Source organism: Tenrec ecaudatus, chromosome 16 (genome assembly GCF_050624435.1).
Source record: "Tenrec ecaudatus isolate mTenEca1 chromosome 16, mTenEca1.hap1, whole genome shotgun sequence".
Taxonomy (NCBI): domain Eukaryota; kingdom Metazoa; phylum Chordata; class Mammalia; order Afrosoricida; family Tenrecidae; genus Tenrec; species Tenrec ecaudatus.
The window spans coordinates 46,046,692-46,073,340 of record NC_134545.1 but is presented as its reverse complement, the minus strand read 5'-3'; the positions used below and the strand labels follow the sequence as shown (position 1 = coordinate 46,073,340).

Sequence of the window (26,649 nt, the reverse complement as noted above, 5' to 3'; positions counted from 1 at the left end):
CTGACATTTGCACAAGTTTGGGCACATCCTGTCGTTCACTATACTTATTTCAGACCCAGACTCAATTTAAAGTTTCTTATCACAATCTCGGAGACTTTGGGGAGGGTGGAGGTGGGGACAACCCCCTATGGGTAGCCTAAGGAGGCCTGCAGTTCCAGTGTTAATCACAAGGTTATGTTTCAAACCTAATAACCAGTCAGAGAGAGAGGAAGGCTGCTGCTCTCATGGGGCAGTCTTTTCCTGTAAAGCTTTATAGTTTTGGATGCCCTATACGGGCTAACTATTATTGACTTGATGGCAGTCGGTTTGGTTTGGGGTTTATGGGTGGACCAGAACAGACAACCTTTTGATTAGCAGCCAAACAGACTGGACCACCTTTCATTTAGTCAGAAGGAAAATACAAATCAAAACCATAATGAGATGTCACTTCCCACTTTTGAACCCCCTATAAAATTCTGAACTTGCTGCCACTGAATCAATTCTAACTTAATAAAGACAGGGTAGAACTGTCCTTGTGGGTTTCCAAAACGATATAATTTTTTATGGGAGGAAAGCGCTTCATCTTTGTCCCTTGGAGAGGCTAGTGGTTTAGATCTGCTGACCTTGCAGTTTACAGCCCAATGCATAACCACTATGCCACCAAGACTCCTTAGATGGCTTTGTTAGGTAGCTAAAGGCAGAATTAAGGGTTGTTCCTTGTGTTAGGGTTCTCTAGAAAAACAAAACCAGATTGCTAGTAATTTTACATGTAGATATAGATATATAACACAAGAAGTTAACTGTTAAATTATAAAGCAATACAAATGGCTCAGTGCAACTCACTCCTGTGAGAGAGTTGTGAGACAATGGCAGTCCTTTAAGTCTTAAGGGCCGTCAGGTAGTCCAGTCCTCTGTAGAGAGAGAGAGAGAGTTAGGCTATCCCAGCACACGCAGCAAAACAGCAAGGCAGGTCACCAACTGTCAGTTCCCAGCTCCAGAGATGTAAATTCCAATCGTGTGGTCTTAAAGGGATCTCAACTTACAGCGACACAGTCCACCGGCTAGGCGTCCCACAGGTAGTATAGCCTGTAAATTGAGGCACAGAACAAGCAAGGCAGCTGCACACTGGCCAGATGATCAAAGAGCAAAAGACAAGAAAGGCGACGCTCACCGAGACATTTATCTCTCCGGCCTTCAATTAATCCCACTTGTGTTTATTGGCCAGGCTGGCACAATAAACTATCTCAATCCACCCCTTGCCAACCTGGCACCTGTACACAATTCTTTAGCCATATATACTGATATAATTTCTGGACATTGATGAAATCACACTTATACTTATCATCAATCATCTATCATGCATATAAATGAAAATACACTGAGTCCAATTGTATCTGATATATCATACCTGAACAAAGAAAGATATACAATAAACACATAAAAAGAAAATACATTGACAATTATAAACCTCCCTTTTGCAATTGATCACATGGTCATAATTGATAGGTAGAACTACCTTCTACTACTACCCATTCTGTATTACCTTTGCCCTCAGCAAGCACCTCAGCTGGCTGTGGTTTTTTGCCTGGTGGAGTGACCCAGACCTTCATTCCTGAGGGGTCTGGGTCATTATAAGTCCTGTCAGGATTGGGTTGCTGTAATTTACCATTTACTTTAATAACAGGGCATGGTAACACTAAGAGTCAGCCTATGGGATCTCCTGGATTCCAGACATATTCTTCTTTACCTCCATTATGTAACACCAGTCCAATTTCTCCTTGGTAATCAGGATTAATCACACCACTTAGTACAGTGACACCCTTCCTGACCTGTTGATCCAAAGGCATGAGAAGCCCAAAGTGGCCAGGGGACAGGCATTCTCAGCTGCCAGTTCAGTGGACTCCGTGCTGTTTCCACGTGGGAGAGTTCCTTCCTTTGGGACCAGAACCTCCAGGCCTGAGGAACACAGGGTTGCTGGGACAGGAAGCAAAAATGCTGCAAGTGGATCACTAGGAGTAAAAGTGAGTGGTGCCACTCCAGCTTCCACCCCTTGGTTCCTGGACCCATGAATTCTGGCTATTGGAGACACAGCACCATATATTGGCCAATGGTTTAGAGCATATACAGCCTCCTGGAGAACATTGCCCCAGCCCCGCAAGTTGTTGCCACCTAGTTGGTGCCGTAATTGTGTCTTTAGGAGCCCGTTCCATCGTTCTATCAAGCCAGCAGCTTTGGGATGATGAGGAACATGATACGACCAGTGGATTCCATGGGAATGGGCCCACTGCCGCACTGCATTTGCTGTGAAGTGAGTTCCTTGATCTGAAGCAATGCTATGTGGGATGCCATGCCGGTGGATGAGGCATTCTGTAAGTTCACGAATAGTAGTCTTGGCAGAAGCATCACGTGCAGGGAAGGCAAATCCACATCCAGAGTAGGTGTCTGTTCCAGTAAGAACAAAACGCTGCCCCCTCCATGATGGAAGTAGTCCGATGTAATCAACCTGCCACCAAGTTGCTGATTGATCTCCCCGAGGAATTGTCCCATATCTTGGACTTAATGTTGGTTTCTGTTGCTGGCAAATGGGACACTCAGCAGTGGCAGTGGCCAAGTCAGCCTTGGTGAGTGGAAGTCCATGTTGCTGTGCCCATGCATAACCTCCATCCCTGCCACCATGTCCACTTTGCTCATGTGCCCATTGGGCAATAACAGGGGTGGCAGAGGAAAGAGGAGGACCAGTCTCCACAGCGCGTGTCATCTTATCCACTTGATTATTAAAGTCCTCCTCTTCAGAGGTAATCCTTTGGTGAGTGTTCATGTGAGATACAATTACCTTTACTTTCTTGGCCCATTCAGAGAGGTCTATCCACATACCTCTTCCCCACACCTCCTTGTCACCAATTTTCCAATCATGATCCTTCCAATGTCCTGACCATCCAGCCAAGCCATTAGCCACAGCCCATGATTCAGTATATAATCTCAAATCTGGCCATTTTTCCCTATATGCAAACTGAATGGCCAGGTGCACTGCTCGAAGTTCTGCCCATTGGGAAGATTTCCCTTCATCACTGTCTAGGGAGATCCCAGAAAGGGGCTGTAGTGCTGCTGCTGTCCACTTACGAGTGGCACCTGCATATTGTGCAGAGCCATCCGTAAACCAAGCATGACTTTTTTGGTCTTCACTTAAAGTATGGTAAGGAACTCCCCAGGAGGCCATAGGTGCAGACTGAGAGAAAGGAGGCAATGTGACAGGAGTAGAGACTGGGCATTTGGGCCACTTCTTCATGCATCTTATTTGTCCCTTCAGGTCCTGCTTTGGCCCGATCTCGTGACAAAGCCTCCCCCCACGCACACCATTATAGGAAGTTGAAAGCTGCTTAAGTCTGGAGGGCATGCACACGTTCAGGTCTTTGAGACTGGAAGCCGGTAAACGTGGATGGGACCCCATCCAGGCCAGGTGGGCTTAATTTAGCCAATGGGGTTAACCAGTACCTTTGACCAAACCTCCCAAGCAGGTGGGGGGAGGGGGGAGGATGCTGCTGAAACTCCAGAAGTTTTTCTCTGGCTCTCCCCCAGCGGCTGCCACAACTATGCTGCGGACTCTGTCTGGCTTGTGTTTCATTTACTGTAAAACTTGAAACTGCTTCTAACCTTTATAAAACTCACTTTGATCACAAACCAGGCTTCGATGTGAATTCTTTCTTGAAGCCAAAAACTGAGGTATCTTTCTCCCCTGAGAGAGCCCTAACAGCTTTGGAGAGAACTTTGAACCCTCATCCATTGCTTGATGGGGTTGTAAAACGTTGCCATTACTTTGGAAAACACTTTGGTGGTTCTTTAAAACGTTTACCTAATGTATATATCCAACAGAACTGAACATAGTATGTCCACACCAAACTTGCAGTGTTCACAGCAACAATATTCATTACAGTCTGTGGTAGTTGCATAATCTGTTGTCAATGTGAGACTATTAAGAGTGAAGGGTGGAATTCAGCCTGTCAATCAGCTCGATGACCTAATTTGGAGGCCTCAGGAGATAAATAGCTCACTAGAAGAAGGACACATGCTCAACTCCTGAGAGACATTCCTGTTGACAAGCCACATGGAGTTATGCTGATGGTACCAGAGCCCTGGAGCTGAAGGAGCCATGTGGAGACCCCTGCCAGCACTGAGATGCCTGTACCACCACTGGATCCACAAGACTTCCCACCCACTGGCCTGTGATCATCCTGCATTCAGCATCAGTGTGTTTTGTGAGTCTGAAGAGGAATTTATATGGACAGGGCTGGGATGTTTTCTCAATATTTTATTGCTCTTGCACATACAGTTCTTTCTTATACACATATGAATGTCTCTGGATTTGTTTCTATAGTCCACCCAGACCTACACAAGCCCCAATGTGGAACTAACTCAAATGTCCATGATAGATGAATGGATCAATAAAACTTGCTATCCAAGAGGTCTTCAATAAGTGTGTGGGAAAATTCCATTACCTTTCTTATTGTGATTAGGCTCCAGTTTGCACATCAGATCATTTTTGCATTCACCATTTTATTCTTTTTAAAGAATTTTATTTCCTTTCAAGTTTGTTTGGAGGAGGTCGTGGGGCAGCACCTGCAGGTCTAAATCAGGATAGGGGGTGGACTGGTTTCTCACCACCGTGTGGCTCCTGACCAGCCTGTTGTGCATGGCACATCTCACAATCACATAGCTTCACGCACAGCGCAGGAGGCACATTTGCACTGGAAATGTTTCTGACGGCTGCAGCTGCCACCATGTTTCTAATTGCAGACTTCGCAATGGCCTTGTTTGGGGCATGCAGCACGGAGTTTGTGCAGCGAATGGGCTGCACATGGTTGGGGCGTTGCTTAGTGCGCTTGTTAAGCCTTTTTTTGTCATCTCAGAAGCGAGGACATGAGAGAAAAGAAAGCTCATTCATAATTTTAAACATCATATCCTATTTCCCAATGACTTGCTCTCCTCTTCCCGCCCGTCCTCTCCCCCTTTTTGCCTATCCGCCTCTGATATTATCTTGCCCGTCTCGTCTCCAGTGGTCAGCAAATTTCGACTCGAGAACTTATTAACGCTTTCTTTTCAGTATGTACATGTGGCTCTGAAGTAAAATTGAAAAAAAATTTAAAGGTATTATTCAGATAATGATTTCGTTTTAAAAATAGATTTATGGCTCTCAAATAATTATTTTTATTGTTGTTGCTGGGACAGGATACTCTTTAGTCTCAAGTTTGTCAACCTGTGCTCTGGTCTATTACTTCCCATTTCTACCCTCCCCTCCCACCCCTGAAAGCCATTTATTTTGCGGCTCTTTCTTGACTTGTTTTAGGGCAAATGCGATTCTTTTGTTCTAGTATGATTCCCTGTTCTGAGAATCCAAGTGTTAACTTCACTTCCTAAGTCTGCCTGTAGGCTGATTGATCCCTGGGATTGGGAATGGGGGTGGGTTAAGAAATGCCCAGGTCCAAGTCTGCAGGATGCGGAAGTGCAGTCTCAGAGGTTCCTCCAGTCTCCATCAGATCGTTAAGTCTGGTGTTGTGATTTTGAATTCTGTTCTACGTTTTTCTCCCATTCTGTCCGGGGCCTTCTGTGGTCCCAATCAGAGAGGGTCATAGTGGTTGCTGGGTACCATCTTCTGGTCCCCGGGGTAGTAAAGATTGTGATCCATTCATTAGTCATGGGACCATTTGCTTCAATCTGGTAAATCCCCTGACTTTTACAAACTCAGATCAAAGTTTAACTCTTTTGATCAAAGTTTAACCTTTTTAATAACTTAAAAATTAATTACATCCTGATATTCAGGATATATTATCATTGTTACAAATAGAACATAATTAAAGCATAGTGATTAATCACCAAACTATGTAATTATAATTGTGAAATACTTATTTCTAATTACAAATAAATGAAATTTTGTCTTGAAGCATGGTGTATCCTGGGTAACAGTCTTAATATAACAGTAAACTACATTACTACATTTTGTGACAGTATGCATGTGGGATTATTAAGAGACTTTTCCCCAGTTTTGTCTTCCCCAAAGACATGCCACACATTAGGGGCTTTTTGCTAGCATATGGGGGAAGTCAGCCGCTTACAGGCAGTCAGTCGGCAGACTACCATAGGCCCGCTCCCTGCTGTTAAGGACAACAGGCTACTTCTCTCAGTCACTGATTTGGTTCCTGTAGGTGGAGTTTGCACCCTACTGATAATGGTGCCAGGGAACGGGTCAAATTGGCTCAGTGACATCCAAAGTTAGGCTGCCATCCTGAACCTAGGATCCGCCCATCTTGTCACATGTACACCGCAATCCCTCCTCTTCCTATTGTGTGTGTACCCCTAGACCCCCACCCCTCCATTACTGTATTTCCTATAGCACATTTCCTGTGACTTCTTCCCCTGTAAATAGGGGTTTGCATGCCCCCAGAGAATATAAAAGCCTTGGTTAGCATTAAACAGCTCTCTCTCTCTCTCTGCTTGGACCACCAAGCGGGGCTGAGGTGAACATTGCTACCATGAAATGTGTCTGTCTGATTTCATTATTTCTCTCTCACGTCTCTCTCTCATGTTCTTGATGACTTTACTATAATCTTATTATCGCTATACAATTGCACCTACCGGACCCGTGATGATGTGTTAGGGCAGGTACCCTGACAGTATGCATAAAAAGCCAACATCAGTGCAAAGGTTGAGATAGGTATCTCGGGGCAGCCTTTGCAAAAGCACAAGGAAGATCATTTTCCACAAGTCTACTTCTGCATTTAGACTTGATATCCAACAAGCTGGAAAACAGTTTCACAAAGACATGTGGTTGGAAACTGAAGAAGGCGCAACACAGTCTCAGACAGAACAGGATATGACTGCAAACAGATCCAGAATTTTGTAACTGGCATTGTAGAGAAATCAGTTCTTGCTGCATGGCTGTTAATAAGTTCAATGAACTTCTCTTGTGCCGTCTCAGGAATATCTTCAACTTTGGCTGTGAATGGGCTTCTGGCAAGTGCAAATGGGGTGTCAGGAAGATTTGGAAAGTACGATGAAATCTCATCTACAAGCACGTGCAAGTGTTTTTTCACAGAAATGACCATGGTAATCCTTTTATCTGATTCAATGTCACGTTCTTCAAAGAAAGCAGATGAGGTAGGCAACATACACATTTTATTTTCATCTAATTTTTTTTGCCAAAGCTGAAGTTTCATTTGGAATGATCAGATCTTTCCAGACAAATCAAGATATGCTGCATCTGGTCCTTGCAGTGACCAATTTAACTCAGAGATGTCAACGAAGTAAGCTATTTTCTGCAGTTCACTTTTATCGCTGAAAAGTGTTTCGAACTGCAGTCTTGCTTTCCGATTGAAAAACGTTGAGTTCATCACGAAGCTCAAAAACACGTTTTAAAACTTTTCCTCTTGACAACCATCTCACTTCAGTGTGAAATAGCAGAGCATTATTGGCACATTCAACTCGTTGCACACAGTTGCAAAAACAGTCGACTGTTTAAAGTGCTCGCCTTTACAAAACTGACAGAACTGATGACGCTTTTCATTACCTCTTGCAACTCTTGTGACTCAGTCAGTACAAAATGCTGAGATCCAGATCGACATCCTAGCATAGCTGGAGCACCATCTGTGCAAACATAACAAACCTTTCCCCCTTCCAAAATTTATGCTCTTTCAGAAACGAACCAACTGTATCAAATACTCACAGTACTGTTTGCAAAAAAGAAACTCATCTTTAAAGTCGCCATCAATATACCTCACATAAAACAGTAACTGAACAGTTTGCAACGTCTGTAGATTCATCAAGCTGGATGCTAAATATTGGAAGTGGAGCAGACTTAATTTCCTGGATTACCTGATCAAGAGTATCAGCAGACATGTCATCTATTCTTCTGCAGGCAGTGTCGTTAGATAAGGAAATTGCACTCAATTTCACAAATTCGTCTCTGATCATAACTCGAACATATTGTCTTTGGCCGCTGGCAACAGTAAATCCTCAGCAATGCTATGAGGTTTCATAGCTCCGGCGATTCTGAGTGCCACCAAATATGAAGCTTCACTGGCTGCTACGTTTTGTTTGTGGAACTTGCCACCAGTGTCAAGTCTGGCTTTCTTGAGCCCATCAGCTTTGCTTCTAAAATATCCTTGTGGGCAAAGCTTGGATGCTTGCTATCAAAATGGTGTTTCAGTTTGTTCAGCTTCATAGATTCCACTGATAGAACTTCACAACAAATAACACTTGTGGTTTCTTTTTTTTTTAATTTTTAAAAAATTTTAATTTATTTTATTGTACTTTTTTGCGGTTTCTCAATTCCTACTGTAATTATTGAGGTAAAACCGTACTGTAAAAAATCCTCACTATATTTTCTTAACGTTATTCTCTACATGATCTATTGTCATGGGAAGGTTTGCTAATGAAAATAATAATAATAGCTGTAGTAATACTATGATACATGGCACAGTTCAGTCAATACAGTTCATTAAAGTTTCCTATGATTTACCATTCTCTTTGTTTTTTTAACATACCTGTTATGTTACTATCACAGGGGGGTAGTATTCACAACCACAGCTGAATATAAAAAGAGGGATCAGTATCCAAATTAAATTCCCATGGTACAGATCTTGTTTTTGCAGTAGTTGATTTTACAGTACGTGATTTTACATTTACCCAGTAATTATAATTCATGAGGTGTTGTTTAACTCCAATCCTACTGCTCTCAATTCAGCAGCTGCTCTCTACATGCGTGACTGGTCCGCATAAGTACGTTATGGCACCAACCCTGTCATATACACCTGTGTATGTATGGGGTGTATGTGATGGGGTTGGTGTGATGTCACCATCATGCCAGGTACTCATATGTGGGCGTATCTGCATGTGGGTGGGCCAGCCTGGAGATGGATTGAGGAGCAGTGTCTCGGATCACAAGACCATCAGAAATATGTGTTTTCTGATGGTCTTAGGCTACCCCTGTGAAAGGGTCATTTGACACCCAAAGGGGTTGCGACCCACAGGTTGAGAACCGCTGCTTTAAGGGCAAGATTGTGTTTTAGGCTATTTTGCATACCCCTTAGTACCTAAATAAAATTTGGTCGGTTGATTTACATTGACTATTTACTATTCTTCCACTCAAATTCTAAGCTCCTTAACTGTTAAAGTAACCAGCCTCTAACAATCATGGGGGTCTACAGGCGCAACTGTATGGTTATAATATATAAAGATTATAGTAAAGTCATAGAGAACAAGAGAGAGAGGAGAGAGAGAGTAAAATAAAGGAGTCAGACACATTTCATGGGTACCTCATCCTCTTGGCAGTCTACGCAGAGGTATGGGAGAAGAGGAGGCCGGTGTTTTGTTTCTAACCAAGACTTATATAGCCTTAGGGAGCATGTAAGCCCCCGTGACTACAGATGACTACGTATGCACCAGGAAAGGGCTGTAACATAGGCAAAAATGCCTCCTCACTCACCAATCGAGCACCTACTATGCCCTTCACTTTTGAGCTCATAAATTGTTACTAATTTTAAAATATTTCATAAATAATCCTTTTTTAAAAATCAAGGGCTAATAAAGATCTTTAGAGAGTTTTAGCACATATAATAAAAGTAGTCTACCTTTTTTACGCATATCATCCCATTGTAAAGGTGCAACCCGCTGCTCACAGAGACGGTTCCACCCTGCCCTTGATGATCGTGAGCTGGAGTGTTTTAGACCCACTGCCACTAAGTAGATTCCAAAGCAAGCAAGACTGTGACTCTCTATGGGAATGCTTGCCTCGTCTTTCTCCCAAGGAGCATCTGGTAGGTTTGAACCATCAACTTTGCCTGGATGAACCCAACACTTACCCAAAAGGGCCACCAAGAGCCCTGCTACAGTAACAGTAATATATTTTCTATGTGGATAGTTAAGTGTTTATAAATATAGAATATCAATTTATGCAAAATAAGATAACAATTACTCTTCTAGCTCAGAAGATCAGAATTTTTAGAAAAGTAATAAAGGTTTGAAATACTACCACTTATGAAAGGCAGAAACCCTTTTTCAATTCAATATAACTGCACAGAATTAGTTCTGATTTTTATTCAATTTGATATCATGAGTGAAAGCAGTGAAAATTACGCTTTACAAACAATGTATTATTACTAGATTGTGATATGGCTTTACAATGATTGTATATTGAGAAAAAAATAACATCAGAATTAAGGCAATAACAACATGTGCAAACCAAGCACATTACCCTGACACAGTCCTCAGTAAAAAGCTCTTTTGGTTAGGTAACAGTTGATATGGCTGCATGCAGGCCAGTCACTGCTTTCAAGGATAAGCACTGGATAGAAAATCCATGCATAAAAAATTCTCCTACTGCCCCACAATGGCCAGAAGCAGCTTTCGGTAATCTCCGCTGGTGTCACTTGCAATCATGGTGCCCAAGGTCTTCTGATACATCTGAGTGAACAGCTGCTTTATTTGCACAAGGTCAATCTGCATAAGGATGATATCTGATGTTAGAAAAAGCTGCCACAAAGAAAATTAGTATTTATTATAATTGGTTTTTTTTTTAATAATGAAAGGATTCTAATAAAAATCAGGGCAGGAAACAAACAGAAAACAATCGGTAGGTAGCATTCGTCCTAAGGTTGGCATCATCACCCAACAAAGGTGTGATTCACTACTCTGCAAAACCCTACAGACAGACTGCCCTGCTTTCATCTGACATGCAACAAGTGCTAGTTACTTAAAACACAACATCTGAGGCAGAGATAATAGGCAAAAAACCCAAATAGTAATAATTTATAAATTATGAAGGCTTCATGAGGGAGGGAAGGAGGGTTAAAAAATGAGGAGCTGATACCAAGGGCTCAAGTAGAAATTTTATTTTTAAATGATGATGGCAAAAAATGTACAAATGTGCTTGACACAATGGATGGATGTGTGGATTGTGATAGGAGTTGTACGCAACCCTAATAAAATTATTTAAAAAAAGAAAATGGAATAAAAAAGGTAAAAAACCTTTTAATGGTTTTATAATTAAGGGATGCTAAATTTCACGAACTCTTTGATATCCAATGCATCATATGCCCACGTCTTTCACCTAACTTTTTATGTAAGCAAAACGAACATCAAGAGACAAATGTCTTCTTCCACTTTCTCGTTTTCTCCATAGACCTCCTCCTCACATCTGTTGGTGTTTCCCTTCACTGAGGCCCCGGGTCTGTTCCACAGCTGGGGAACATACATACTGTGCTTTACACGCTCTCTACCAGCAGGACAAGGAGCTCAATCCCATTCCTCAGACAGTAACACCCAACCGAGGCACTTCCAAGCCTCAATACTGAAAACTCAGTAAGAGCAGATAAGAAGAGACAGCCTCACCTCACTGCGAGTGACCACAATCCTGACCAGGGTAGAGTCGTCTGTGCCGGCACCTTTCATCGCATAGTAGAGCCTCTCAGCAAAGAAGGCAGGGCGGTTCAGGGCACACTGCACTGCAAGTGAGAACTCTTTCAGACAAGAACCACCACTTGACGGACAAGCCCCCCTCCAGCTTCATGGATCACTCCTGGCCAGCTTTGTGTGCTTTCTGAGGTGAAGTGGAGATGTTCTCAGCACTCATTCTTCCTTCTAGCTGCATCGGACAAACTACTGCCACGGAGTTGAGCCCAACTCCCAGGGACCCTCCCTAGGGTTTAGAGATTCTGAATCTTTATGGCAGCAGACAACTTCATCTTTCTCCCAACAAGCAGCTGGTGGGTTTGAACCACCAACATTGTGGCCAGCAGCACAATACCTAACCCACAGCAAGCTGCAAAAGATAAGTTGTCTTCAATTCTAGAAGCTTCCTTCTGGGTAATACATCCCATTTTCTCTCTAAAACCGTGCTAACTTAGGTTCATTTTCCTTGTAAAGGAGAGAATCCGTATCAACTGTGTCCCAGTAAAAAGGACGCTGACAAAAATCTAAATTTTAGGAATCAAACATGTAACTTAGTAAGAGAAAAAGATACACCCTAATCTAAAATAAAAAGAACAAAGTTGAACAAAGATTAAAGAATGGTATTCAGAAATTGGATACCTTTTCTCATGGAGGAAAATTCCATCAGTTTTCTTCTTTTAAATGGTAAGGATGTACCAATTTTACACTACTGTAAGCCCCCCACTGCGCCCACCCAAAAAACTGCCATCAGGTTGATGCCAACTCACAGCGATCCTATGGGACAGTGTAGACCGATCCTTGTGAGTGCCCACAGTAACGGCCACAGTAACATTTCAAGACATCTCATTGTTAATACAGTATCATCGAGAGAAATGCAACTTCCAGTCCATTAGGCGTCTGACAGAACACCACACTGAAGGGAAGAATTTCCCTGGGCTGACAGAGTACTGGACGGGTCTTTTGGCCTCAGAGTGACTTTTGTTGATGTGGAGTTTGCAGTTCCCGGGGACTTCTCCAATCGCTTCTTAAAGGGAGCGGTCCAGTCTATACTGTACTATTGCATAGTCCTCAAGAATACATAGAATAAAGGCAAGAGTGGGAATCAACTTGATGGTAGTGGGGTTTGAGTTTGAACTCTGACATGGCCATATTTGACCCGACCACCAACTACTCACAGCTTATGACATTTGAAAACACAGGAGCTTAGGCTCAGCCTAATTAGCATCCAGAAAAGTATCATTAACTCTATCACTTAATGGAACAACTAGTCAAAAACCCTGCTCATTAAAAAGAAAACCAAGTAAAAGATAAAAGTATCTTACATATGGTCTTCAAGCCACTTTCAACGTTTCCAGAAAACTCACGGCAAACACTGTTCAGCAAATCTCGATTTGCCATCTGTAATTAAAAATATATATATGAGCAGTAACATTTTTTCACTTCTTAAAACTGGCCCTGGGGCGCCAGCATCCCCGGACCAGTTGTTCCCGAAAGGCGATGCGGAGAAGACTGAGGAGGAGCTAGAGGGGGACGATGACGAGGGGCCAGATGAGAGAGACCCTGTCGGAGAGACTCTGCGGTCTGACTGAGATGTTCCCGGAGAGAGTCCGGTCCGTGGTCAGAGCCACTTTTGACCTCTCCTTTTTTGTGGCTCAAAAAATGTACAGGTTTTCCAGGGCAGCTTTATGGATGGGGCCCACTTCCTTTATGATTCTGGTTCTCCCTGTGGTCTTTGAGACGGAGAAGTTGCGGATGGAGCAGCAGCAGCAGCAGCAGCAGCAGCAGCAGCAGCAGCAGCAGCAGCAGCAGCTCCTCCTAGGGCCGAACACAGGACTGTCGGGAGGACTGCCAGGCCTCTCCCTTCACTGCCTGGGAAGGTCTAGAGCTTGAATCTGTATTGCACTTAGTAGGAGAAGTTTGAATTCCAATTGTTAGAACTGCTGATTTGGGGAGGTTTTTTGGTCAAACTTTGGCACATTGATCTGTATGGAACCGGTGGAAGAATCCCTCTGCCCTACAGGTACACCTGTGCCCTCCACTCCACCAGGGTCGCTCTTTGTCTGCAGCAATGCAGATGGTGACCCACCAACCACCCCTCGCTAAATTGCTCCCAAGTTGTCCTGAACGACGTCCCGCTCACTCTTCTGAGAGACTGAGGAATGTCCCCGAGTGTTGGTGACTTGGCTATTTCAGAATGGAGGTTGGGGAGGGGCACACAATGTGCAAAAGGCACAGTGCATTACAGTGGTGTGGCAAAAACCCCCCACTGTGTGTCCATGTGTGGGGAGGAGCTGGTTTCTCTGCCTTTTGGCCAATAACCCTGCATTGTGTTTATAAAAAAATGGCAGTAATCAATTTTTATTTAAATATCAAAAATGATTCCAACTGAAGGAAATAAAAAAATCAGGAGCCAAATCTTCAAAAGAAAAGTTCATGTCCTGGGGAACCAGTCACAATGATCTACATATAACCCACTCCCAGGGGCATGGACAATAGAAAAGTGGGTGAAGGGAGACATTGGTCAGTGTAAGACATGAAAAAATAGTAATTTATAAATTATCAAGGGTGAGGGAAGGAGGGAGAGAGGAGCAACAATGAGAAGCCAATACCAAGGGCTCAAGTAAAAAGCAAATGTTTTGAAAATGATGATGCCAACAAATGTACAAATGTGCTCGACATAATGGGTGGATGTATGGATTATGATAAGAGTTGTATGAGGCCCCAATAAAAAGGATTTTTTTTTTAAATGCAAAAAAAAGGAAAGTTCATACCCTGGAATAAGCCTCCATGGTAGCTTTCAGCTGAGGAAAGCTTCTTGTGGCAAGAATCATGTTGAAGCAAGATTCATCTGTCCCGAGTCTCCCCTCCCCAGCTTGATAGAGACGCTGAGCATCTTCCTGAGCCATTTGGTGGTTGACATTCTGGTTCTCATCACGATTGCCCTGCAAAAGAAGAAGGCAGGAATTGGAAGAGTGTAAATATATGATCCACTTAAATAAAAGCTTACAGACAATAATAACCAACATAGTTCACTTTTAAATTTAAAAAGAGAACTTATTAAAGGCTATGTGTACAAATGTGTCAAGCATAGCTTTCATTTCCAAAGAAACCATTTTAGTATAAGTAGAACTTTATTGCACTGATCATCTTTCAACTTCATATCCTATGATGATGGTTTAATGAGATCATATTAACATGAGAGTGTTTCAGGGTTTTGAAAGCTACATTAAACCAGAAAGGGTTCCATTAAAAATATACATGAAAATGTATTAAGGTGATTACAATGGCTCTCTCTTACATATGACATTCCTGGCCCTGTTTGGGGGGAGTGGCCGGGGTTCCTTGCAGAGATAAATTTGGTACTTTATTATGCAAATACACACCCCCTTTGCAAGGACTGGACAGTTACTCTGCAGGTTAGGTGACTGAGAGGACAACTCATGGTCTTGGTGGAGGAAGAGGCTGACAAAATGGCTAATCCAGCAGAGGGTAGGGGGACTGTCAAGACGCTGGGAGTGGGGCATGTCCCTTAGACCCATAGTCCTTAGAACCTCCTAAGACAGAGCTGTAGCACCGGAGATCACGCAAGATGACATAAGATGGTATGAACAGTAAAAATTAGGAGATTGGCATGAGAAAGCTGCAGTGGACTTCCTCAAGCAGAGCTAAGCAGGTGCAGTGGTGTGGTCAACCCAAGAAGCAAGCAAACTGGGGATCTTTGGGCAGGAGACAAGCTGGTGAAGTGAGGTGCCTCTGGGCACTCGACAGCAGAGCCAAAAGCCCTGGTACAAATGAGGAGCAGTGGCGAGAGGGAGAAAAGCCGCTAAGAGTTGTCTTGGTTGGAAATTGTCTTGACTGATAAACTGTACCTGTATCTTATTCCTTTCAAATGGATCCTGGTCCTGAATTTTACCTGGTAAAACCTCAAACTCTAGGTAGGGTCTGTGAGTTCTGCGGGGCTATTGCAATGCATGCAATGTATTCTCTCGAGGGTGCCATGGGGAGAGCGGCGGTCAGAACTGATAGAAAAGATGGAGAGTGGAGGTATGTCTGACTTCTACATCATAAGAATCAGCCTTGGGTTGATTTTAATTCTCTTCCCTCCTCCTGAAGTTGGAGAAAGTCTGATGCTACTATGTCAGAGGATATAAACTATTACTAAAATGAAGAACTTATAACTGTCTTTTTGTTAGCTACCGTCGAGTCAGCTACTGAGTCATAGCTCAACAGATTGGTCAGTTCTGGCCTGTAGGGTTGCAACGGCAGAGATTTGGAAATAAGCAGGCCCTTTCTTCCTAGTCTGCTTTGGTCTGGAAGCTTTGCTGACAACTGCTCAGCATACCAACACACCGGGCGCCAGTGACCACTGGGTGGTGGCTGCCCACGAGAAACTGGTTGGGAATCAAACTGGTTCCCCCACATGGAGAGAGAGAGTAGTAACTCCTGAACCTGTAATACCCCATATAACTGAGTTGCACTTTGTATTCACTCGTCCTTTGTGCCAGGCAAGATAAATGAGATCTCTGCTGTCAAGGACTTTAAGTCAAGGGAAGAAGTGGGAGCCTTCATGGAACTTTCTATCCAAGTGTACTCTTACTATTGAAGTTAAAAAAATAGCACAAGCTTTTTAGATGCTGTAATTAACTCAAGCTCAGCTAAATGGTGCCAATTTGTGTATCAAAATCTTCCCTGGGATAGGAAAGTATGAGGAAACCACAGGCCAGACGTGGTCAGTTGAACTCTCACTAGAAACACAAGGCTAAAGAAAGAAAAGGTTTCCCCCTAGAGTCTGTGCTATGTCCGAGGGACAACATGGTGAGGTGTTCCTGGGATGTGGGGAATTGTCTTCCGAAGTAAAGAGCACTTGGCACAAGGCCTCCATAGAGGCCTGTTCTAAATGGATGACTGAGCACAGCAAAGGAAGTGTCTTTCCTTTAGGGGCAAGCACACCATTCAGTCCCATTTTCCCAGAAAGCCACAGCTCTCCTCGCTCCTGGAAGAGGTCCCTGGAACTTTGCTAACTGGCCAGGCCCCACACCCAGCACTAAGAAAACGTAGCCCCGTGTAAAGTCTTAACAATCCTCTTGGAGCATTAAATTCGTTTCTAACTTTTTCTTCTTCTTTGTTTGCTAACTGACTCCTCTCCAGTGCAGGTAAATTTAATTTCCTTCAGCTCATTTGCTATGTCATATCTGCATGCTATCCCATATAATCCTTTCTATAACAGCATCCCTTCACTCTTTATTTTTTCACTTTATTGTATTTTTGTTGTTGTTGAGAATATACACAGCAAAACACACCAGCCATTTCTGCACATCCAATTCGGGGACACCACCGAACTGTGCAAGCATCTCTGGCCTCCTTAGGAGCGGCTTCCTCCTATTGCCGTATACGTCCTGCCTCCTCCGGTTCCTCCCTAATGCTTGAGCTGCGCTTGTCAGCTGGCTCCCCTAGAGAAAGTTCTGAAAGGAGGACAGTGCTCAAGGGAGCCATTTTTAACCCCTAAACTAAACTACTGCTTGGTTTGAAGAAGATGTCACAGGCTATTTTTGGCTGGCGGTTTAAAGATAATCTCAGAGCAAATGTTTCCAGGACTCCTCCTTTCATACCTCTAGATTCTCCCAGACAGTCCAACCGTGTGTGTGCCCTATTGGACAGCAAATAACTCTGCAGAGTGACTGAGTGTTCTAGTAAACTCTTGCTCTTATCTAGCTTATTCTAAGTATGTTTCTAATATCACTCCAAAGACCATATTTGGAGTACTTCTCTAATACATCTGGGGATCAGGATAAGGAAAAGTGGTAAATAAAACCCCTGAAAACACTTTTTTTCCCCTGCATTTCTGGTTCTCCTCACATGGTTCTCAGCTCCCATAACATCTCCTCAGCAATTGTATGTCCTTGACTGATATTCAAACTTAGTGGCTAATACAAACCTTACATTTAACCACAGAGCCTCGGGTTGATTTCTGCTTCCTTACCACCTTAAGAGGTGAAAATCTGGAAAAGGTTAATTTCTGATTCCTTACAACAGACAGATCTGCAGAAATAAACTCAACAGTGACTACAAAGAAACCGCTGCACTGGATTCTGTGTTGTGACAGATGGCAAGATTCAAAAGCAGCTAAATTGTAAAAGGACAAAGAATGCTCCCTGGCAACAGGGAATAAAGAATGTTCCCTCCACCAACACATACATATTCATGTTATACTCACTTACCTGGCACATGGATACAAGTAAACGCTCAAAATGCCCTGATGTGTCTGACCTAATGTCCTTTTCAAGGTCTCGTCCAAATTCTGATTCATAACATCTGACAATTTCTCGGATTTCCTGATTTGTTCTTGTGCACAAAATCTCAATCAATACCCGTTCCTGAGTTCCTGCTCCCTATGTGACATAAAGGAAGGGGAATTAGGAAAAACAAAAACACAAGACCCCTCTGGCAATAATTAAATGTCAGGGTTCTACTGAATATTTCTTTGGCCTTTCAGAAATGAAAAGCTCCCTATACCCAGATGCTATAACATAATGCACTGATTTAGCTACAATGTTAAATTCAGAATGGCTCTACTTTGTGAGGTTTGGAGACAGGGTAAAAGAATAAACAACACATGGTACCTGCATGGCATTCCGCAAGCTCCAGGCATCATAGTACGTGGCCGGCATGAACAGAGCAAGGATCAGTTCTTCCATATTTCCACTTAACTCTGATTTGAGATCTTTGATTAAATCCTGTTTAATTAAAAACACAATCTCGGTATTTTTGCTTATGAAATTTTGTTGCTTAATATTTTTGGTTGCTTAATTATTTTAAAGAAAATATAGAAAGATGGAATTGCTATATAAAAACCTACACGTTTAAATTGCTATCTTACATGCTCAGAAATCACTATATATATTATATATAAATCACTATATAATATATATATTATTCCATAGGAGATAGATGCTTACCTAGGACTGAAAACCACTAGTACAGAGAGAAGAATCAGCAAAGCTTGTCAAATGAAACGGTAAAAAGACACATTTTATTACAGAGAAAAGGGGTTTTATAAAGTGCTTTAGTAAGACAAAGTTGTAAATAAGATGCTTGGGTTATTCATTGCCTTGGAAGCACAGCTAAAGAGAGCCATGGAAAATGCAAGACTGTAGTAACATGTAGGATGGTCTATGATGGGAAAGAAGCTAGAAATGATGATGAGTAGTGTGTGTGTCTTAAAAGTTTGAGAGCAAGGAAGAGACCAGCCAGTCAGGGTGCAGTATAGCACTGATAAAACATACAACTTTCCTCTAGCTCTTTAACGCTTCCCCCTCCCCCCCACTACCATAACCCCAATTCTACCTCACAAATGCATCTAGACCAGAGCATGTACACTGGTACAGATAAGAGCTCGCAACTCAGGGAATCCAGCACAGATGAACCCCTTAGGATCAATAATGTGAGTAGCAATACCAAGAGGGGAAGGGGAATGTGGGGGGGAGAAAGAGGGAACTCATCACAATGACCTCCTCCTAGGGGAACAGACAACAAAAAAGTGGGAGAAGGAAGATATCAGTCGATGAAAACATGAATAAAAAAAGATAAATTATCAAGGGCTCAGGGGGGAGGGAGGGCGGGGGTGGGGGTAATTGAGCTGATACCAAGGGCTCAAGTTAGAAAGAAAATGTTTTGAAAATGATGATGGGAACACATGTAAAATTGTGCTTGACACAATGGGTGGATGTATGGATTTTGATAAGAGTGGTAAGAGCCCCCGATAAAATTATTTAAAAGAAAAAAAAGCTTGAAAGCAGCCATCTAGGGTGCAATTAATAGTCTCTGCCTGTCTTTGCAATGAAGGGCAAAGAAAAAGGTCCTGGAAATAATTAGTGTAATAGACTAATAGGTCATGTGAACTTCAGCCGCCATGACCCTGAGACCAGAACTAGATGGTGCCCATCTACCACTACTGACCTACCCTGAAAGGAACTACACTGGAGGGCCCAGGAGACTCAAAATCATTAAAAAAAAAAAAAAAAGGAAAACACTAAACCAGGCTTACTGATCAGACAGAGACTGGTGAAACATCCTTCAGATCTGGAAATGAACCCACCCTCAAGCTGAATTTTCAGCCAAATACCCGACAGGTCTTTAAGGGGAACAATATCATCAGGGAGGTGTGCATGCCTTACAACGATCAACCTCTTGAGATCAAAAGGGCAGCGTTTACCCAAGGCCAACGTACAGGAGGAGGGTTAAGAAAGAAAGAGGAACAGAAAGAACACAGGAAGATATGAAATAAGTGATATTGTATCATGGGGATGACAATCCTTGGCATGAACTAAACACTTGTTGAATAGAAAATTAATCGTCTCTGTAAATCTTAACCAAATTTTAAAAAGACTGTTTTTAAATTAGAACCAAAAATAATAACTCCATAGCAGTCTCTAAGAATCATTTTTAAATTGATCCTCAAAAGGTTAAGTGTGGCTAGGGATAAGGAAAATGTTTTCATTCTAAAGCAAATTATGAGAAAATTCAGGATGACGTGCACAAACTGTATGCAAACTAGAGCAACTCACAATTTAAAAACACCTTTATGTGAGAGAAAGTCTAAAGGTTTGTGTCACATGATCAACCCTAAGACCAAAGACCTGAATCTGGGCTAGGTACAAGGGCAAAGACAGTGTAGAACAAGCAAAGTAGAACACTGAGGGACCTCTAACCTTATAAACTGGGAATATTCAGATGCCTAGCAAACCAAGGCTTGAGATTCCTTTATATTTGAGGAAAAAATGATACTTCTTAGCCATATAATCGTGATGGATTTATTCACTGATTTATGCAACAAAGATTTATTTAGCGATTACTTGTTATTTCTGTAATTGGTGCTTTGAATACCCAGGTGACTTTGACATGGCTGACTCTAGGAGAGCTCACAGTTTTCGGGGTCAGTGAAATTAATGATACCAGAGGTTTCTCTAAGTCCAATTCTGCCTACGGCAATGGGAGAAATGTCAGAGGAGCTGATTTTTAAGCTGAATCTTGAAGAAATGTATCAAGCAGCTAAAAAGGGGAAAGGGTTCTAATCTAGAAAAATAGCACACACAAAGCAAAGGATGATGAAAGATCACGCTGTTTGCAAGGAATGGCAAAAAGTCCCATATAAGTTTAATACAGAGTATGTGTAGAGGGAAGAAAACAAGTGGGAGATGATGATAGGGACCAGGAATAAGCAGAGGCTCTATTATGAAAGCTTTGAAACCCACTGGAAGGAAAAGACTAGGAATCAATGGAGATGATCAAGTTCTTAGTCATGATCACTGGACTTTCTCCTCCTATCAACAGTTAGTCTGAGAAACCCACAGGGGGTTGCACTGACTCGGTGGCAGGGAGTTACAGTCATGGTCACAATAATCTACTTTCTATTGCAGGTCTTCCACAAACAATACGTAATATCAAGTAGGACAATGAGATCAAGAAGAACAACTTTCAAATGAAAAAGGCTTTTAAATGAGAAAAAAAATGAACACAGTGCTGCGGAGGTCTCTGAGGTCTCATGTCTCTACTCTGTACGAGAACAAACTCAGTATCCAGTCTGACAAGAGCGGAGAATTTACAGGCCACGTTTGTGCTCACTCCAGAAAAGGAAAAACAACGCAGTAAAACATACCTTGCCATACATGGTCTTAAAGGCGGCTTTGATTTTCTGCCTTTGATCGTTGGAACGGTTGGCCACAACATCCACGATTGCCTGCTCGTCTGTTCCTAGAAGAGTCACACGTGTGTAAGCATGGACACAGTCTGTTTGGTCGCCTTCCAAACCAAACCAGCCCACTGCCACCTAGCCTGCTTCACCTCAGAGTGACCCTACAGGACAGAGTAGGACTTCCCCTTTAGGTTTCTGAGACCTTTTCGAACTTCAGGGAGCTTACCGCCTCCTTTTTCTCCTGAGGAATAGCTGGTGGGTTGGAATAACTGACTTTGCAGTTACCAGCTCACTCTGCCACCAGGGCTCCTGCAGGCTATGCATAGGAGGATGAGGTACCTTAGCAAACTGAGGTCTCTGCACACAGCTGACACATAAACTTGGTTTATAATACAAGGTTTACATTAGAATCAGTTAATCTATATTGATTAAACAAAGTGTTGTTTTCTTACCAAAACCCTTCATTGCTTTGCGTAGAATTTCTGCATCCTTCATGGCATCAAAGTTGGGAGCAGGTCGGATTGTTCCTTGAGTACCCTGAGTCATTGCAGCTGGCTGAGAACACAGGGCAAAGAATTAAAATCCAGATTCTCGGCTCACAAAAAGGCCACTTATCACTTCCGATTAAACACTTTGCTCTTCGACAAGGAAGGCAGTGTTTGGTTTTAGGGCAAGGATATGGACATTTTATTGTTGTGAGTTGCTGTGCAGTCAGTCACCCCCAGCTCCTAGTATAATGGAAATGAACCTTTATACTCATAGGGTTTCACTGGAAGGAGAGCGCCAGGCCTTGCTAATCTGTCTCAGTCTGGAAGCTCTGCTGAAATCTGCTCAGCATGACACACAACTCCAACGATAGATGTGTAGTGGCTGTGAATCAAAACCATGAATCAAATCACATCAAAAGGCCACTGCCCTCGAACATTTTATTACTCATTGCTATCTAGTTGATTCACACCAGGGTCCAAATTCAGTCAGGAAAGATCTAAGATCTAGTCTCCTTCATGACAGACTTCTCTCCGGTCAACAGATAGCTGAACTTTCAGGAGAAAAGTTTCTGAAATTAAAGTAGCAATCTCCTCTCATGCCTTCGTTTCTTCTTTGGTAGAATATCGGGGGAGGGGATATCATTGGGTAGTATGAAATGATTTGATTTAAAGACCTAATATGACTTGTCCATCTATGTGTTGGACAACAAATATAAGGTTGGTATTATCTTTTATTTCCTATATAAAACCAAACTCACTGCCACCAAGTTGATTCTGACTCAAGTTGATTGTGCCCTATATGGCAGGGCGAGACTGCCCCTGTGGGTTTCCGAAGCTGTAATTCTTACGAGAATAGAAAGGCTCATCTTTCTTCCATGGAGCAGCTGGTGGTTTTGAACCCTTGACTTTATGGTTAGCAGTCCGACACGTAAACACTATGCAACCAAGACTCCAAAATAAAACATTTCATAAAGTACAAAATAAAGTGATGATTGAAAATTTGGAGGAACAATATTCTTCATATATTTTATAAGGAAACAAATAAGAAATGATGTGTTTTTAATGATACATTTTTAAATACAAATCTATGTGGAAGCAGAAAATTAAGAAGTATAGCCAGAATGCTCCTTAGCAGGGAGGACGAGATCTAGTGCCATGTGCTTGGACATGTTATCAGAAGAGACCAGCCCCTGGAAAAGGACAACCTGCTTGGAAAAGTAGAGGGCAGTGGAGACCCTTCCCAAGATGGACTGACACAGCGGCCGCCACAATGGGCTCGAACACACAACTCAAAGGATGGTGCAGGGCCAGGTGGGGTTTTGTTCTCTTGTGCACAGGGTCACTATGATTCGGAACTGACTCAATGGCACCTAACGATTGTTTCAGGTAAGAATCAGAAATGGATGCTAAAATTAGTGGGCAAAAATATGAGAAAAACTTTTTTAAAAAGTATGAGAAACTAGGTATTTGTATCTAGTTTATAACTTTATAGTGAATAACAAACACCGTCTTAATCAAGGGATCAAAATCAGTTATCATCACTCACTGACTGCACTGTGCCTGGGAGGACACAATGAGACGCAGGATCTCCTCTCTCGTATTCGTGCCGAAAGGCATGGTCGGAATCGAATCATTAAGGAACTATCGAACAAACTCTTAAATACGTGAAAGTTATGGATAAAGACTAAGAAGCTTTCTGATTACGGGAGATTTAGTAGACTTAACTACAAACACAATCTTTGGTTCTTTATTTTTTTCATTTAAATAATTTATCTAATTAAATGGATCTAAGGTATCTTTACTTCAACATGTAATCACTATCATTTCAAAATATAAATTACTCAGGTTTTAAAATTGCTATTATTCAGTTGTTTTTAAGTACTGAAGCTATATTTAAATTTATACCCACTGAATACAACAAGATGCTAGTACTTGTGAGAGGAAGGGCACTGAGGAGAAGAGGGCAAGACCATCACACACACACCATTCCCAACCAACACCCACTTGAAGACTTTCAGTAACAGGGAGTTAGTTCATCCCTCAGCGAGTAGACGTCCACATCCATCCAAAAGCCCTGCCCAAACCTGCCATTCTACCTTAACGCGGTAACTATTACACAAAAGAAGTTACACATACATGTGTGTTTTACTTTTAACATCCTATGTTTTACAATCTTACATATTGAGCCATAAAATGTCGTCTCTAAAAGTTAATTACATGAGTGGGCTTCAAAAATTTCATGGAAAAATGGAATTAAAAATTAATATAATGAATTTTTAATCACTCTTTTTTTAACCAATGAGAAAATCAGAGCAAAGGCAAATAAAAGTATTATGTTCATGTTTCCAGTTAACTTTATAAGCTTTAAGTAAACTGAAGAATGAAACAGTGTTAAAATAGGGAGCTATAAAGAGGCAAAGCTGTACTTTTGGGGGAAGTCAAGTCAATAAGCATGAACTGACTACCATGTTTGAAGTCTTTCCCGGTACTACAGGGACATAAATGTATGAGCGAGAGTTGAGCACTGGAGGACATGGTGAGAGACCAGAGACAAATGAAGGCACGCACAGGGGAACAAATGCTTCGTGAACATGAGAGAGCCTTACTCACTTCACTGCTATACTCCAAAGAAACAGGAGAGAAAACAGGATAGGAAGGGAAGGATTCTGTGTCAATCTGAAAGAAGAGTGGAAAATTACGAAAGTAGACACGAAAATCACCCTTCATACAATACTGCTAGAGATGTCAACCACATGGTCACCAAAGTTCATAGCTACAATTGTGAGGGGATTTGAGGAATAAAAAAAAAAAGAATTAAAATCACTAACAAGCGACTGAGTGAATCTAGGACAGAGTAACCAGCATCATGAACTGTGAAGTACCAACTACCTACTGTACATACTTGAGCATAAACCGACCCGAATGCCAGCCGAGGCACCTAATTTTACCACAAAAAACGCATTAAAAATGCGCTGAAAAACTCGGCTTACACACGAGTATGTACAGTACTTACGTAGATGGACCAAACAGAACATGGAGCCTATCACATGCGGCCATCAAAGCCTTACGCTATTCTGACAGACCATCTCTTCTACTGCATGGGAGTCTCCAATGTCAGCAGTATCCAGTGACACAAATCAAACTTAAGAGATGAGAGAGGACATACCTGAGTAGGAAAAGGAATTTGTCCTCCAGGATACTGAGAAGGCATCTGTCCTCCAGGAAAGCCACCTACATAAACAATTTAAAAATAGGTCTTATATCACTAAAGTTTTTTTTTTATTAAACATTTTATTAGGGGCTCATACAACCAACTCTTATCACAATCCATACATATACATACATAGTTTTAATAGCATTGATTATTATAAATATGGGAACATATGACAACAATTTACACTATGTTACTCAACAAGCTCATTTTATAATTTACTGGATTTTAAACCAACTTTAATCATAAGAAACTGTTTATAACATTCCATGTCCTACGTAAGACTTTAACAAATAATACTTTTTTAAAAGAATACTTGCAGTAGTCCAGGAATGATGGCAAAAGAGTAAACAGAAATCTCAGCATGCTTTGCTTTTTGCCTTTGGGTCAAAATTTTTTTTTTTAATGTTGAAAAAAGTGAATCCTCAGTTTCTTCCTCCCAGTGAGTAATAAGCCTTACATTAAATCAACACATTTCACAAAACCATACTTTGGAAATTATTTATAACAGTACTTCACCGGGAGCTGCTTGGGTGCGCGACAGTTAAATGCTTGACTACTAGCTGATAGGTTGGCAGTCCAAACTCATGCAGACAGCCCTGGCAATGTGCTTCCAAAAGTCTCTGCTTTGAAATGCTACCAGTCCTACTCCGCACACCTGGGCTGGCTGTGAGTCAGGATCAACTTGATGGCAACCACCAGCACCATCACCACCCACCCCTCACAACAACGTTAATTAGTGTAACTGTCTACTAGAGACTGTACAGGAGCCCTGACGGTACAGGGGTTATGTGTTGGGCTGCTAATCAGAAGGTCAGCAGTTCAAAACTGTCAATCATTCCGTGGATGAAAGATGAGGCTTTCTACTCCTCTAAAGAGTTATAGTCCTTACAAACCCACAGTTGTATAGGTTCTCTGTGATTCAGTATCAACTTGATGGTAGTGAGTTTGGCGTTGTTGATCTCAAATATAAACTAAATCCACTCAGTGACAACCAAAAACTCAAAATATGGTATTGTGTTCCTTTGAGCAGCTGGTACCTACCTGGCATGGGAATCTGTGCTGGGCTGCCACCGTAGGACTGTGCTGGTGGCTGTGGATAGCCAGAAAAGCCTGCTCCACCAGGTGGGGCTCCAAATCCTTGCCCGGGGGGAATTGGAGAGAAAGAATTTTTAAAGACACTTTAGTCATATTTCTCAGGATTTCAGAGAAAACTTTATGAACATGTTTACTGTTAGTAGGAAAAAAATATGCTACTAATGTTGTAACAACAGTAGTACCCTTAGTCTACATTCAACTTCTTACCAACTTCTTCCCCATTAAAAATCTTTTTTGTTTTTTTACTAAGCTTCTTACAAAAATGAAATTATTTCAGGTTAAAAAAGTTTTTTCATATAAAGCAATGGTTTTATTAAAATAGTTAAGTACTTTTTTACCTAAATTGTCCTAAGTTGACCCCTTTGGGGTCACCTGATTCATAACAGTAGCAAGATGACAGTGATGAAGTAGAAACGAGAATAATGTTATGGTTGGGGGTCACTACAACATGAGGAACTGCATTAAAGGGTCACGGCATTAGGATGGTTGAGAACCACTGTCCTAAAACAAAATCACACTAACCAGATATGTAAATATAGGCAGTCCCCAGGTTATAAATATCCAACTTACATACTACTTGTAGTTAAAGCCTAGTATATGAGGGGGCTTTTCAAAAAAATCCATGTAAGAAGTCCATTACTTTTTAATTCTATTTTTCCACAAAAATTTTAATGCCCCCTCATATCAAAATTTTGAGGTAGGTATATCCATTGTTCACAATGTACATTAAAACATTATTTTTA

The 26,649-nt window shown here is 41.9% G+C and overlaps 1 protein-coding gene across 2 annotated transcripts in view; it reads right to left on the bottom strand.

Moving 5' to 3' along the window:
* Window positions 1-10,050: 10,050 nt before the first annotated feature.
* Window positions 10,051-26,649, bottom strand: part of ANXA7 (annexin A7) — a 43,790-nt gene continuing 27,191 nt past the window's right edge. Inside the window, exons 4-14 of one of the 2 annotated variants that reach the window (XM_075533318.1) lie at window positions 25,853-25,948; window positions 24,764-24,828; window positions 24,208-24,273; window positions 21,562-21,664; window positions 21,074-21,168; window positions 18,039-18,152; window positions 17,637-17,807; window positions 14,190-14,360; window positions 12,741-12,816; window positions 11,359-11,471; window positions 10,051-10,467 (exon numbers count right to left, since the gene is read on the bottom strand). In XM_075533318.1, coding sequence (XP_075389433.1) covers window positions 10,345-10,467; window positions 11,359-11,471; window positions 12,741-12,816; window positions 14,190-14,360; window positions 17,637-17,807; window positions 18,039-18,152; window positions 21,074-21,168; window positions 21,562-21,664; window positions 24,208-24,273; window positions 24,764-24,828; window positions 25,853-25,948 — 1,193 coding nt within the window. In that variant the 3' untranslated portion in view covers window positions 10,051-10,344. The remainder of the gene's footprint in view (window positions 10,468-11,358; window positions 11,472-12,740; window positions 12,817-14,189; window positions 14,361-17,636; window positions 17,808-18,038; window positions 18,153-21,073; window positions 21,169-21,561; window positions 21,665-24,207; window positions 24,274-24,763; window positions 24,829-25,852; window positions 25,949-26,649) is intronic. The other variant, XM_075533319.1, reaches the window with a different exon arrangement.